The sequence below is a fragment of the Lissotriton helveticus genome, chromosome 7 (genome assembly GCF_964261635.1).
Source record: "Lissotriton helveticus chromosome 7, aLisHel1.1, whole genome shotgun sequence".
Lineage (NCBI taxonomy): Eukaryota > Metazoa > Chordata > Amphibia > Caudata > Salamandridae > Lissotriton > Lissotriton helveticus.
In genome coordinates this window covers 1932411452-1932426198 of record NC_136068.1, presented here as the reverse complement: position 1 = coordinate 1932426198, position 14747 = coordinate 1932411452, and the positions used below count along the sequence as shown (strand labels likewise).

The following is a 14747-nucleotide window of genomic DNA, read 5'->3' as shown; positions in this document are numbered from 1 at the left end:
AGATATCAAATTGAGGAATGTCATCTTTCGTGACTTTTTAAATTTTACATATCAAATGTCAAATGTGGTGGTGCACCTTTGCTGTTGTGATTAATGTATTAAGTTCCTGAGGGAACAAGCACTGTTACAGTGGGTGCTATCCAGTGTGCACACAACCCCACATGTAAAAAAAATTTAGGGGTACCAATTCTCACGTGGGGCTATTTTTTGTTAGGTGCTGTTCAGAAGAAGGCTCCACTGTTAGGTCTCTGTTTCCTATATCTAGAATGTGTCTCTGTGTAATATAAGTGGTGCTAATGTAAAGTGCTCCAATAGCTTTGTGTGAAGGTTGTGCCATAAAAAACTACCAAAAAAAACAAAAAACATCCTGGCACACATATGAAAAGTGCCTACAGCTATTAGTGTCTGCATAGCATTCAAGTACATGGCTCTGTTGTGTGCATTGCCAATATAAATGCTATGCATTAAAAATGTTGGTGTTTTGTGGCCTCTGATTACATGTACGCAACAATCTGTGTTATCCAGCACAATTACTGTAAATTGGCAGATGCATCAACTGAAAACATAAATAAAATCTCAACTAAAATACAAAAACCTACTCTTGCTTCGAGAGGGGGGATTTGGGTGCGGGGGAAGGTGCAGTCCCAGCTGTCAAGAAATCGAGACTATATGCCTGTTTACTACCTCGCCCCCTGAGGCTGCTGTGAAGTAACCCCACACAACATACTTATGTCATCATATGTTGTCCGATTTACTATACCGGCTGGTCTATTCTCCCAGTTTCAGGTTTTTATGTATGGGCATCCTATCCTATTTCTGACATTACATTTTGCACCTGGCAGAAAGTAATGGCGCAAATCTCAAAAATAAAGCTCCCACCGGAATATCACATCATAAGACACCCACTGTCAATCGAGAATGCTGACAAATATTGGGCAGCTGGTGACATTGCTTACTACATCCAAATACGAGAAATACAGCAGCAGAAGATGTGACCATCGATGGTATTAGAAATCAGCTACATTCCGCATATAAAGCTACAGGTTAACCTGGCAGTACATGATAAACTAGCATAGGGCACCAAACGTCCGTGAGACAAAGGAACAATATATGTAGCAGCCACAAAAACTGTTTAAGACCCCGGAACAAAAAAGACAAGCTTGTTCGGTTACCTGAAGGCCCATGCACACTAACTTTCCAAGGTATCTTAAAAACAAGACTACAACTCCCAGCATGCACTGCTCTGTGCAATGCACGCACATGGAGCACCGGGGCTCAAGTCTCACATCCAGCGGCCACTGTACTGGTAGAGCTGGGCCAAGAGCACTGCAGGAAGTGACGCACACACGGCCCGGGTGGCTCTCGGCGCGGATGCGCTGCACCTGCTCCTGCAGAGCTGGACTCAGAGGACTCTCCCCGTTCCACCCGGTCACCGGGGCCGGGCTCTTCTGCTGCCCCCCGCCTCCTGCCGCCCACTGGCACAGCGAAACGGACAGGCTGTGTCACCCAATGGCGCTGATGCATTACAACAGGTGAGAACGAGTTGGAGAGCGTGGGCTGAAACTCTGGAGGGAAAGCAAAAGCACGGGTGGGGAGGGAGGGAGGGGGGGGTTGGGTTTGTGTATTTGTTTCTGTGTGGGTGTGTGACACGCCGGAGGGATAGCGAAAGCACGGGGTGGGGGGAGGGAGGGTGTGTGTGTGTTTGTTTTTGTGTAGGTGTGTGCGCGTGCGCACTTACTGCATGCAGCTGGCTTGCGTGGACGGAAGGGGGGACTTGAGATGTGCACATGCATGGCTGTACGTGCTTGTACACCTGCTCAAATCTCCAAAAGCTCTGCGCGTGCCATCTCCTGTCCCACTTCCGAGGCAAATTCACAACAAAAGAGCTTGCTGGCGACAGCGCTTCGCACTGCGTACGCCAGGGTCGATATCTTTCGAAAACCAACAGACCGTAACAACCTCCTACACTATACCAGTTTCCACCAATCATCCTTAAAAAGACATCTGCCCAAATCACAGTTACTTCGAGTGAAACGGATCACATCGGACCCTGATGTAGCAAAAACAAGAACGGAGGAAATGCCTGATCGATTCAGAACAAGAGGTTACCCAGAACAAATTTTACATACAGCGAAAAATCAGGTACAAGACACAGAACGGATAGACCTGTTAAAACAATCCACAACCAAAATTGCAGAGGACAGGATGGTCATCGTGTGTAAATATTCCAATGTGAGCTCACAGTACAAAAACATCATTTTAAAACATTGGCCAATGTTACAAGTAGAACCTGATTTCCAAGACATGTTTAAATCCAGACCCTTATTTGCATACACGAGAGGAAAGAATCTAGGAGAAATTTTAAAACATCCCAAACCACATCAAGTGATTTCACGAGGGACAAGACCATGTAACAATTGTAATAATTGTCACAATATCATCCCAGGAACGAAAGTTACTCATCCTATGAAAGGAGATGACATACCACTGAGGGTCACGGCTACTTGTGACACGAATAACCTAATATATTTACTCAAATGCCCGTGTGCTATGGCATATATTGGGAAAACTGAACGCAAACTCAAGACTCGCATCAATGAGCACAAATCAAACATTAGGACTAAAAATCCGAAATCATCTGTAGCAAGCCATTTCATGGAAAAGAACCATAATATTTCTCAACTTAAGTTTATGGCGTTGGAAACAATTGAGAAAATTGAAGGAAGAGATAACAACAGGACATTGTTACAGCGCGAAAATTATTGGATTTACAGATTGAATTCGATCAAACCGAATGGACTCAATGAACGAATTGAGTTTGCATGTTACTTATGAATTAACCCACTCTTGTGGGAACTCTGTTCTGACTTTCCATTTGGCCGACTATTATGAAAATCACTTGTAGCAACTCTTATTATTATTTTCGTTTGTTTTATTGTTGTTCATTATTTGCATGTTTACCATACCCCCACTTGTGGTATCGAACATAGCGATTCTGTTTATTTATGTCAGTCCCATTTCTATTACCATGTTCACTAACCCACGTGACCATAGCACTTCCTGGTCCCCGTTTAAAATAATCAGGGTCTTTCCCGGTAGTTTAGATTCCCGCGAGCAGGAGACTCCATTTCACCATGTTATCGTGAACTGAATAACCGAGTAAGTAAACCTAGGTGACCGTTGGACATACTTGGCCACCACGAGCCGTTAGTAACCTGTTTAGTCACCATAGCGCGTTCTGGCGTATCCATTATCTTCGTAGCGTTCACTTAGGCTGAATTGGGTTTTTCACTCACCGTTTCTTTTAACCACATGATATTGTTCCTTCATTTCCACTATTTAAACTTGTAACCAGACGCTGCATATCCTATGTGACTCCCGGGGGGATTTTTCATTTTAAACCGTATTAATCACATATCGTCTTTAAACCACTTTAACTGCATCCTGTCACTATGATGATAATCAATCGTGTTACTTAATTTAGTTTAGACTGTTATCCTTACAATTTTTATTTAATGCATATGTGTGATATCATATTTAGAACATTATATGTCGTTTTTGTTTAGATGCTCCCCAACGAAGGGCAATGCCCGAAATGCATTGGAGCGGAGCCAATCATATATGAAATGAAATGGAATATATGTTTGCAATTGAAAACTTTATCAACTTTTGAAAACTATATGCTTTAATCAAACGAAAGGAGAGAATAAATGCTTTAAAACTATCCATACTGTTTCTTGAATAACAGAGGAGGATTTTCACCTATAATACTGGAGTGCCCTAAGGGATGTTGTCAGTTTTCAACTGAACACACTTTCTTTTCACACTAGGGGGTGTACCACCCCCAAGTAAGGGACCCATTGGTCCTGACTTGACCGTAAGGCCCCTAAATTTAGTATTTAGGGGCAACCCTGAACGTTGCCTCCAGGGACAAGAAACAAGAAGAAGAAGGACCGAAGAGCCGTGATGAAGAAGGAGAGGAGGACACCAACTGACTTGACCCAGCCCTACAGGCCTGTCCCGACCTCAACCTTCCGCCAGTCTCTGCACATCACCAACTTAATTTCTGGTTTTGAAATATTGAATATCTGGAGAAAGAGTATCATTGGAACTGTAGAAATGTGTATATTGCAGTAATGACATGTAAAATAATAATTGTTAATGAGATTTTGACAACTGTTTATCAAATTGAGTCAAATATGTATATTCATTGATTTTTTTTAAGTATCAGGGCAGAATTGTGTTATATTTTGGTACAAAAAACAATATTCTTTTTTAAAAAATAAAAAAATTATAGTTAATCAAAAAAATAAAATTAATGAATGCATGCAATACATTATGTTTCAAGATCTGTTTTTGACAAATTAACATGAAAAAGAGAGAACTCTCTTGGGACTACTATGAATCTATTTTCGACTACATATATTTACATATCTTTGGTACACATCGAAACATTCATAGAATACACATTTTTGTATGAACCCAAAAAACAACTATAATATGCACAAGGATAAGGAACTCAAAATCAATACAATAAAACATTTATTTATTAATGCATGTTTCAATTAAAAAATATTGTTAGGATAACAACATAGGTGTGCAATACATCAGAATTATAATCAACAATAAAAACCATGAGAAACAAATGAAGTGTAAGACAATCAAAACATCAAAGCAGGGATACTCCAAATAGAATCACTCAATGAAAATTCATCAGTCCATCAATTCAGAATACTATTGGACATGGAGAGGTTCCTTGGATATTATCATATACCAAAAATGAACGACCTTTTGATGAATATGGGGGTGTTCAGAGACCAGATTCCCAATTTTCACATTCCCTGCATCTTTGTGTTTAGGAGTGGATTTAAATGGGAAAATTGGGTGAGAAAAGTTTGCAGGATGGTCACGAATGCCCGCACACTCATGTTTATGGGGTTTACACCAGCCTTGTCAATCTCTGGCCACATGCACCTTCTCTGGGAGCACTCATCTCCCCTCTCCTACCCTAGACCTACGAAGACCCATCCTACTTATGTTCCTTCTGTGCATATATATGTTCACCTAGCTAGACCCTAGTAATCAAGATAAGACATGATGGCACTGTTTGAGCTCCTGCATGGCACATATGACCAGGAAGTGTTGTAAATCGCCCCCGGGGTAACTGCTCACGATTTACTTCAGTGATTGGAAGGCTTTGATCCAGGCGGTGTTTTGAGGTCACACCGAGTGGGACGGGTATGCCCAGACGTCGGTCCTATGCTCTCCATGCCACTGGAGTAAATATATAGTGGCTGATGAGGGGTGAACCCCCGAAAACGGTCCTAGGATGCTTGTTTCCGGTCCAGGGAGGACTTGGCCTGGCAGTTCAGGCTGGACTGTTCCCATGAGGCACAGGGTCAAGACTGATTTGCACATGGCTGGGTACAAACTGGAATGGCATGGTGAGCAACAAAACAATGGCTTTAGGCCCAGAACTCTGTACTGGGGTGAATGTATGAAATTGTTCTGCATTCTGTCCATCAACTGTTGTTTTTCCACAACCTTCAACATAAAGCAATGGAATTCTTCATTCAAGCATGGGACAAATTAGGATTAAAAAATAAATGCACAAACTCCCTCTAAGAAACGTAATATAATAAGGTAGATAGGGTTAAGGGTTAGTGCGGCTATGTGTGTGTGTGGGGGGGGGGGGTGATACTGGAGGGTGGTGGTGGGCATTCACAGTGACACCGACATGTTGGGCCTGGCAGTGGTGGATGGTGGCGGTGGGTCTGGGGTGGCAGTGGTGGATGGTGGCAGTGGTGGGTGGTGGCGATGGTGGCAGTGGTGGATGGTGGCAGTAGGTCTGGGGTGGCAGTGGTGGCAGGGGTGGGTGGTGGTGGCAGTGGGTCTGGGTGGCAGTGGTGGACGGTGGCAGTGGTGGGTGGTGGCAGTGGTGGGTGGTGGCGATGGTGGCAGTGGTGGATGGTGGCAGTAGGTCTGGGGTGGCAGTGGTGGGTGGTGGCAGTGGTGGGTGGTGGCGGTGGTGGCAGTGGGTCTGGGTGGCAGTGGTGGGTGGTGGCAGTGGTGGATGGTGGCAGTGGGTCTGGGGTGGCAGACCCACTGCCACAAACTCTTGTTCATTCAACAAGCTAATTCTATAGTTTCTACCTCCTTTTTTATACTTAAAATGATCAGAAAAATTCAGCCTTATTTACCTCGGAACACCATAAATACCTTGATTTCTAGCTTATTGATGTCTCGAGTCGACTACTGCAATGCACTTATGCTTAATGCTCAAGAACAAGTAGTCAACCAATTGCAGCTGGTCCAAAACGCGGCCGCACGACTCGTCACAGGTACACCAAAATTTAAGCCTATCTCCAATATCATTTGTAAACTTCATTGGTTGCCAATTAGACAGCGCATCAAACTCAAAGCCCTCTGCATCACCTTCAAGAGTATTCATGAAAAAGCACCTGCCTTTCTTAAAGATGCCCTTCATCCCTATCGCCCATCACGTAATCTTAGATCTGCTGATGCAAAGCTTCTGAATGTAATTAAAACCAAAAAAGCAACCTGGGGAGATAGATCATTTGCAGTAGCTGCTGCTAAACTTTGGAACACCATGCCAGGACATCTAAAAAATGCTCCAACATTACTATCATTTAGAAAGCAGCTGAAAACTTGGTTGTTTAATTATTAAATCCCAAGCAGCTGAAAACTTGGTTGTTTAATTATTAAATCCCCCTTACTCCCGGGCCCAACCTTCAATTTCTCTATCAAAGCGCCAGGACACCCTTGGGTAAACGTGCGCTCAACAAATTGCATAAAATAAAAATAAATAAATAAGTGGTGGGTGGTGGCAGTGGTGGATGGTGGCAGTGGGTCTGGGGTGGCAGTGGTGGGTGGTGGCAGTGGGTCTGGGGTGGCAGTGGTGGGTGGTAGCAGTGGGTCTGGGGTGGCAGGGGTGGATGGTGGCAGTGGTGGGTGGTGGCAGTGGGTCTGGGGTGGCAGTGGTGGGTGGTAGCAGTGGGTCTGGGGTGGCAGTGGTGGGTGGTGGCAGTGGTGGGTGGTGGCAGTGGGTCTGAGGTGGCAGTGGTGGGTGGTAGCAGTGGGTCTGGGGTGGCAGTGGTGGGTGGTGGCAGTGGTGGGTGGTGGCAGTGGTGGGTGGTGGCGGTGGGTCTGGGGTGGCGGTGGTGGCAGTGGTGGGTGGTAACAGTGGGTCTGGGGTGGCAGTGGTGGGTGGTGGCAGTGGTGGGTGGTGGCAGTGGGTCTGGGTGGCAGTGGGTCTGGGTGGCAGTGGTCGGCAGTGGGTCTGGGTGGCAGTGGTGGGTGGTAGCAGTGGGTCTGGGGTGGCAGTGGTGGGTGGTGGCAGTGGTGGGTGGTGGCAGTGGGTCTGGGGTGGCAGTGGTGGGTGGTGGCAGTGGTGGGTGGTGGCAGTGGTGGGTGGTAGCAGTGGGTCTGGGGTGGCAGTGGTGGGTGGTGGCAGTGGTGGGTGGTGGCGGTGGGTCTGGGTGGCAGTGGGTCTGGGTGGCAGTGGTGGGCAGTGGGTCTGGGTGGCAGTGGTGGGTGGTGGCAGTGGTGGGTGGTAGCAGTGGTGGGTGGTGGCAGTGGTGGGTGGTGGCAGTGGGTCTGAGTGGCAGTGGTGGATGGTGGCAGTGGGTCTGGGGTGGCAGTGGTGGATGGTGGCAGTGGGTCTGGGTGGCAGTGGGTCTGGGGTGGCAGTGGTGGATGGAGACAGTGGGTCTGGGTGGCAGTGGTAGGTGGTGGCAGTGGTAGGTGGTGGCAGTGGTGGGTGGTGGCAGTGGTGGGTGGTGGCAGTGGGTCTGGGTGGCAGTGGTGGGTGGTGGCAGTGGGTCTGGGTGGCAGTGGTAGGTGGTGGCAGTGGTAGGTGGTGGCAGTGGTGGGTGGTGGCAGTGGTGGGTGGTGGAAGTGGTGGGTGGTGGCAGTGGGTCTGGGGTGGCGATGGTGACAGTGGGTCTGGGGTGGCGATGGTGGCAGTGGTGGGTGGTGGCAGTGGTGGATGATGGCAGTGGTGGGTGGTGGCAGTGGTGGATGGTGGCAGTGGTGGCAGTGGGTCTGGGTGGCAGTGGGTCTGGGTGGCAGTGGTGGGTGGTGGCAGTGGGTCTGGGTGGCAGTGGTGGGTGGTGGCAGTGGGTCTGAGTGGCAGTGGTGGATGGTGGCAGTGGTGGGTGGTGGCAGTGGGTCTGGGTGGCAGTGGTGGATGGTGGCGGTGGGTCTGGGGTGGCAGTGGTGGGTGGTGGCAGTGGGTCTGAGTGGTGGATGGTGGCAGTGGGTCTGGGTGGCAGTGGTGGATGGTGGCAGTGGGTCTGGGTGGCCGTGGGTCTGGGTGGCAGTGGGTCTGGGTGGCAGTGGTGGGTGGTGGCAGTGGGTCTGAGTGGCAGTGGCGGATGGTGGCAGTGGGTCTGGCGTGGCGATGGTGGCAGTGGGTCTGGGTGGCAGTGGTGGATGGTGGCGGTGGTGGCAGTGGTGGATGGTGGCGGTGGTGGCAGTGGTGGGTGGTGGCGATGGTGGCAGTGGCGGATGGTGGCAGTGGGTCTGGGGTGGCGATGGTGGCAGTGGGTCTGGGTGGCAGTGGTGGATGGTGGCGGTGGTGGCAGTGGTGGATGGTGGCGGTGGTGGCAGTGGTGGGTGGTGGCGATGGTGGCAGTGGTGGATGGTGGCAGTAGGTCTGGGTGGCACTGGCCTGGCAGCAGCAGCTGACTGTCAGAGAGGGTGGCAGTGGTGGGGGCATTCATCTCACCTCTTCACTCTGCTGCCAGGACATGGCTCCAGTGCTCGCTGGCTCGCTGAGGGGTGTCTGGCCGGAGGAGGGCGCTACTCGGAAGACCCCGGGGACAACAGCGCCGCCCTCCTGGGAAACAATGGAATGAAGGAGCTGCCTTCTCTGCTGCGCATGCCCAGAACCGGTGTCCACTCTGCCGCGCATGCTCAGAACCATTGAACTACTCTACCGCGCACGCTCGGAACCTGGTGAGGTTTACTGCGCATGCTCAATAGGACTTGTGCACAACCCAAGCGTAGAATCGCCGACTAGCTCATCTGCGCATGCGTGAATCTGCTGACCCGCTCTACTACGCACGCTCAGACCGGTTGAACTGCTCTACAATGCATGCTCAAAAACCTTCACCCGCTGTAGTACGCATGCGCGGACTGTACACTTATCTACTACGCATGCTCCGGGCCATTTACGGCTTTACATGCATGGGGCGAACGAATCCAACTCTACTACGCATGCTCAGAGCATCTATGCTACGCATGCTCAGAGCATCCCTGCATATTCAATATAACAAAGTTATTAAACTTTCAGATCAAGCAGCAGTGGAGGGGCAGTATCGAAAGGGACAACTGCTGCCAGCTTCAAACAATGCGTTTATCACATCTACAGCATGGATGTACTGCCCAAGCCTCATTTTATAAAACTGTTTAGGTTTCTGTTTTTAGCAAATTTGCTAACGCCCTGTTCAGTGCTAATTTTTTTTGTTGCAAATTTATATAGTGCACATTCGACCCGAAGGTATTGGAGCGCTTTACATGAGCACCGTATTTATATTACACATTCAGGCGCGGGGGGGGGGGGGGGGGGATGGAGTGATTTGCCCAGAATCACAGGATGTGGACGCGACCCCGCGGCTCGAACCCTGGTTTCCAGCGCCAACGTCAGCAGCTCTATCCGACGGACCACATCCTCTCCCAATGGCTTAACCCCTTCCATGCTCGTGACGGAACCATGCCGTCATGAGTCACGGTTGGGCTGTGCTGATGACGGAATGGTTCCGTCACGACCATGCCCGTGATTGGAATGTCCCGCACAGGGCTGGAATTTCTGCCGCACGCGAGCGGTTAATGCAACATTTAGCGTTTGATCGGTTTGAACATAGACCAAAGTATAATGGGAAATGTGATTAGTATGATTGGACAGAGGACTCGTTTTGTGATTATTTGCTTGAGTCTCATGTATTTAAAATTTGCTGTGGTCTCAAGTACTAAGCGGCAGCACTCAATCATTCCAAAATTGTAGTTCGTGGAGTGGCAGAAGGGCAAGTGTGACACAAAGTTTCACAAATATTTCTTATTGTAATCCACAGAGGGTAAGGAAATTCTGCCCAACACCTTTCACCTCCTGCACCACAAACCCAGGTGCCATTAAGTCTAATTGAATCCTAATGGATGTCTAGTCCAACAGTCGTGATAATGTATGAATCCAATTGGTCCACACATTTTTTCCAGATATTCTTTATTTTGTTGTATACTGTGAACTATTACATGCACGATACAGCAAACACGTTTCGAGAACCATCCCCTCACGCTCCCAAAGGGCATTGTTTTTTTTGTTAGAACATTCTGTCCTCTAGTGACAGAATGTTCTAATAGCCTTATAGCCCTTCGTATGGGCGATACCGCTATTAAAGTCCCTCTCCCTGTTTAAAAATGAAATAAAACTCTGTCACGGCCCTAGCTTGCCTCTTGTATTAAAAGCTCTGGCCCAGCCCTGGATCGGCTCTTGTCAATGATTTTCTGGCCCAGCTCTAGCCATTGAGCCTCTGGCTCGCCCGCCTCTACCTCGCACCTCACCTACCTACATACTTGGAACCCCCACGAGCGTTACCTGAAAGGCGACTCTCCTCCCGGGGACGTAGTCGGGCAGCACCAGCTGGTGGCCCCGCTGCCACTTGAAGAAGAGCCGCCGGATGCGGCCGTCCCCCAGGCAGGCCTTGTGGTCCCGCAGGAGGTCCCTGGTGACGAACCTGCACTGGTTCCCGGAGCTCAGCGTGGCGTAGAGAAGGAAGGGGTCATCCTGGGACCTGCGGGATCACAGGAGACATGGATGAATGGATGGATGATGAATGAATGGATGGATGGATGGATGGGTGCATGGATGGATGGGTTGATGGATGGGTGGATGGATGAATGGATAGACGGATGGATGGATGGGTGGATGGATGGATGGATGGATGGATGGGTGGGAGGATGGATGGGTGGGTGGATGGATGGATGGGTGGGTGGGTGGACGGATGGATGGAGGGGTGGGTTGATGGATGGGTGGGTTGATGGATGGGTGGGTGAATGAACTGGCTGACCACAGAAATTACTGCAAAACAGAGGAACAGCATATACTGGTAAGCCAAAGAGGGACACACAGAGAATAATGGAACACAAATGAGAAAAGAAGAAATATTGATGATCATGGACAGCACAAAGAAGGAAGAGGGATACTCAAATGAGCCAATGGCAAAAGAGAAATACTGGGAGATGATAAAGACAAAGGTTAAAACCAACATCAAGTGAGAGAGAAGGTGAGGGGTTAAGAGGAGAAACCAATGAAAGATTAGAGAATGACAAGCAACAAACAGGAGCTCACAGGGAAGAAAAAGGAACCAACAGGAAATCTGACGGACAGGGGGAATGCTAGGAGGTCAGACAGACAAGGGGAATGATAGGAAACCAGTGGGTTGCACAAGGAGTATTGGGATATCAGAGAGAAACACATGGGGGGGGGGGGATATTTTAGGGAATTATGAAAGATCAAAGAGAAACAGGGATAACGTTATAGAACATGAAAGGGACGGATAATAATGAAAGATCTGAAAATGATGAGTTTTCAGAGACAATCTGATGGAGACACACGAGTGAGGCACAAAGACTCAATGAACCTATCAAATCGGACCTATGTGGGACGCGGGTAAACATGGGATGAAGCGTGAAATTGTAGGGGTTGAAATGCAGAGTTATTTTGCACACAAAAAACGGGATTCAGACAATATTTGCTGGCGGGTCATTCCTTGGCCAAAGGACCAGGAGTTTACATACAGAGATGGATAAGAGAAGTGTGTCCAGAGACTGTTTAGGAATTATGGGAAATGCATCAAGGAATCTCAGATTAAAAAAGTACAAAAATTGAAGAATGTGAGGAGTCCACTCAGGGATCCAGGGGAAATGGCATAATCGAACAATACGCATATTTTCAACTAGTGTTACCAGGAGTAGGCGACACAGAAAATCAAACAATCATGTGTAAAGGCAGACGAATCAATACAGTACAGACAAACAGAAACCGTGGAAAATAAGTAATGTACAAAACACATCACCAACAATCAAACACTTTTTGGGAAAGCTATGTGAACATCCACAGCCCAATTGAAACACACAAAAGCGAGCGAAATCCTCCAGTATCCTGGTGCTCCAAAGACCTTGCTAACGTCCAGGAAAGAAAATGATAGAGAAACAGAACTCCCAAATGACCTCATGACACTGCAGTTCTTGTGTGCAACACACAGAAAGCTCCTCACATCTGTTCAATCTAAGTTGTGTCCCTTCAATGAAGCCACCAACAGAAGCAGAAGGCTATTCAAGACAATCAAGCATTGCATCAGCCCCCGCCAGACCCACCCACTCCTCGCCACACTACAAATGCGATGTCTTCAACCTCTTCTTCAGTGAATGAATACATAAGATCTGACAGTGCATCAACATCTTCCTCTAGAATCTTGCAGTGGTCATCCTTCAAATCCCAACCTCTCACAGATCTCGTCCACGTGCTCAACTTCCTCAAAGCCACATCTTATGAAGAGGTCTCACCCTCGCTCTTTATCATTCTCTCTCTATGGACGCTCTCTCACCCCTACTCCCCATTGTCAATGCCTCACTCGCCCAAAACATTTTCCCAGAAGCTCTCAAGACAGACCAGATCCTCCCACTTCAAAAGAAAAAAAGAAAAGACATCAGACCCTGACGACCTCGCCAACTACTTGCCCATCCTTCACCTACTATTCATCTGCAGGATCGCTGAAAAAGTGGTCAATGTTTGACTCCGAGCTCATTAACACCAACCTTCTCCTGCACGACTACCAGTCTTCCGATCATGCTGCAGCAGGGAGACCGCCACCTTATACATCGCAAATGGCTTCCTGACCACAGATGGCAATGTGACCCCTGCCACCTGATATTGCTGGACATCTCAGCCGCCTTTGATGCAGTCGGTCATCTCGCCCACATACACACGCTAAAGTCTCAAATGGGATTCACAGGCAAACGTCTTCACTGGCTCTCCTATTACCTTTCCAACCAGCATCGGTTTGTTCACATGGGCACCTGCAGGTTTCAAAAGTACCCGATCACCTGCGGAGTCCCCCACGGTTCCATCCTGGTGCCGGTCATCTTCGTTCTCTATATGGAGCCACTAGGTGCCCTAATCACAGGTAATATCATCAAAAACCACCAATTTGCTAATCAGACGGAACTCTGCCAGGGGTGAAAGCCTCCTCTTTTCAAATATCCAATGCTTCAAACATTGCTTGCACATCTTCTAGACCTGGACGTTCACTGACTACCCGAAGCTCAACCCAACCAAGACAGAATTCCGTTATTTGCCAAGAACAACAAACAAGAAGTAGTACAAAACCTGACTCAATGACATGAAAATTACCTTCTTTGAACCACAACTTTCACCGAACGCCAGTCACTTGGCTTTATCATGGGCACCGGCCTCACCCTCAAGGAGCATACTGCCAAAAAAACAAAGACGCCCTGGTACTACCACCTCTTTCTTCTAAAGAAATTGAAACTATTTCTTTTAGAAAGGGACTTCAGAACTGCTGTTTAAACCCTTAAACTTTGGTGGTACACACCCTGCCCCATGGCCTCCAAGACTCCACACTGGACGCCCTAATGGGGCATCGTACATGCCACAGCGGGTCTCATCCAGGTCCCCAAGAAATATGGTCACATCACCCCCATCCTGATGGAACTCCAGTGTCCCTCCTTGCTGGCCCGCACCGTCTGCAAACCTAGCTGCGTCATTTACAAAGACATCATGACCGGCACTCCAGTCTATCATGGAGACAAACTCACCATCTCTAGTGGTTCTCAGCACAACCGGAGCCAGGTTACCATCAGACTGCAGGCTAAGAAGTGTGAAAAATAAAAAATGCAAGACAGATGGCCTTTTCCATGTATGCATCTAGGTTCTGGAACGACACCCCCATATTCATTGGGAGCGTCCCAATGCTGCTCCAAGGTAGGAAAGAGTAGAAGAAACACCTATTTAAAGAACACTACAACACAATGCACCTCGCTGCACAAACCAGCTACGTCTCTGATCACTCGCAGACTTTATGCACGACTTTGACTGTATACAGAGCTCTTATGTCTTATGGCTAGGTTTACACTATAGAAATACCACAGACAGACATATAAAGAACTGTGTTAAATCAGCAATCCACAAGAAAACAACATGGTAACTTATTTCTAAGAGTAATTTTCAGCTTGAAGATCTTTCTGGATTTACTTGTGCATCATTCTGCCTTCTAGTGGTTGGGTACGGAATTTCTTTTTCTAGTCCTCTCTTTTTCCTGTTTTTAGGTCGAGCCTAACGGCAGCGCACATGCGCTGCTCGCTCTGCGAAACATGCTGTATTAGGGTATGCATTGGAAGCCCCACTCACTCTCTGCCCATATTTGTCATTGGCCTCTGTCACTGTCCTTCATAAATGCTGGCTTCTGATTCGTAAATAGGCTTGATAGTCCTTCCTTGGTACCGCCTTGTCTGCATTTGTTACCGCCCACGACAACTGGGCTTGTTATACTGTGGAAAAGTAAATTTTGCCATGTTCTGTGTCCCTACGTGTCATCCATCATATGTTATGTGTGCATGATTAATATGCATATGTTATTTCCCATGTTCGATTAAAAGACGCAATTACAGTTGTGTCCACCTCTAGTATGTCAGTTTCCAGTTCTCGT

At 48.0% G+C, this 14747-nt stretch overlaps 1 protein-coding gene across 1 annotated transcript in view; it reads right to left on the bottom strand.

Moving 5' to 3' along the window:
• Positions 1-8859, bottom strand: part of LOC144770932 (uncharacterized) — a 160153-nt gene extending 151294 nt beyond the window's left edge. Inside the window, exon 1 of the mRNA XM_078655764.1 lies at positions 8750-8859. Coding sequence (XP_078511890.1) covers positions 8750-8773 — 24 coding nt within the window. The 5' untranslated portion in view covers positions 8774-8859. The remainder of the gene's footprint in view (positions 1-8749) is intronic.
• Positions 8860-14747: the final 5888 nt, after the last annotated feature.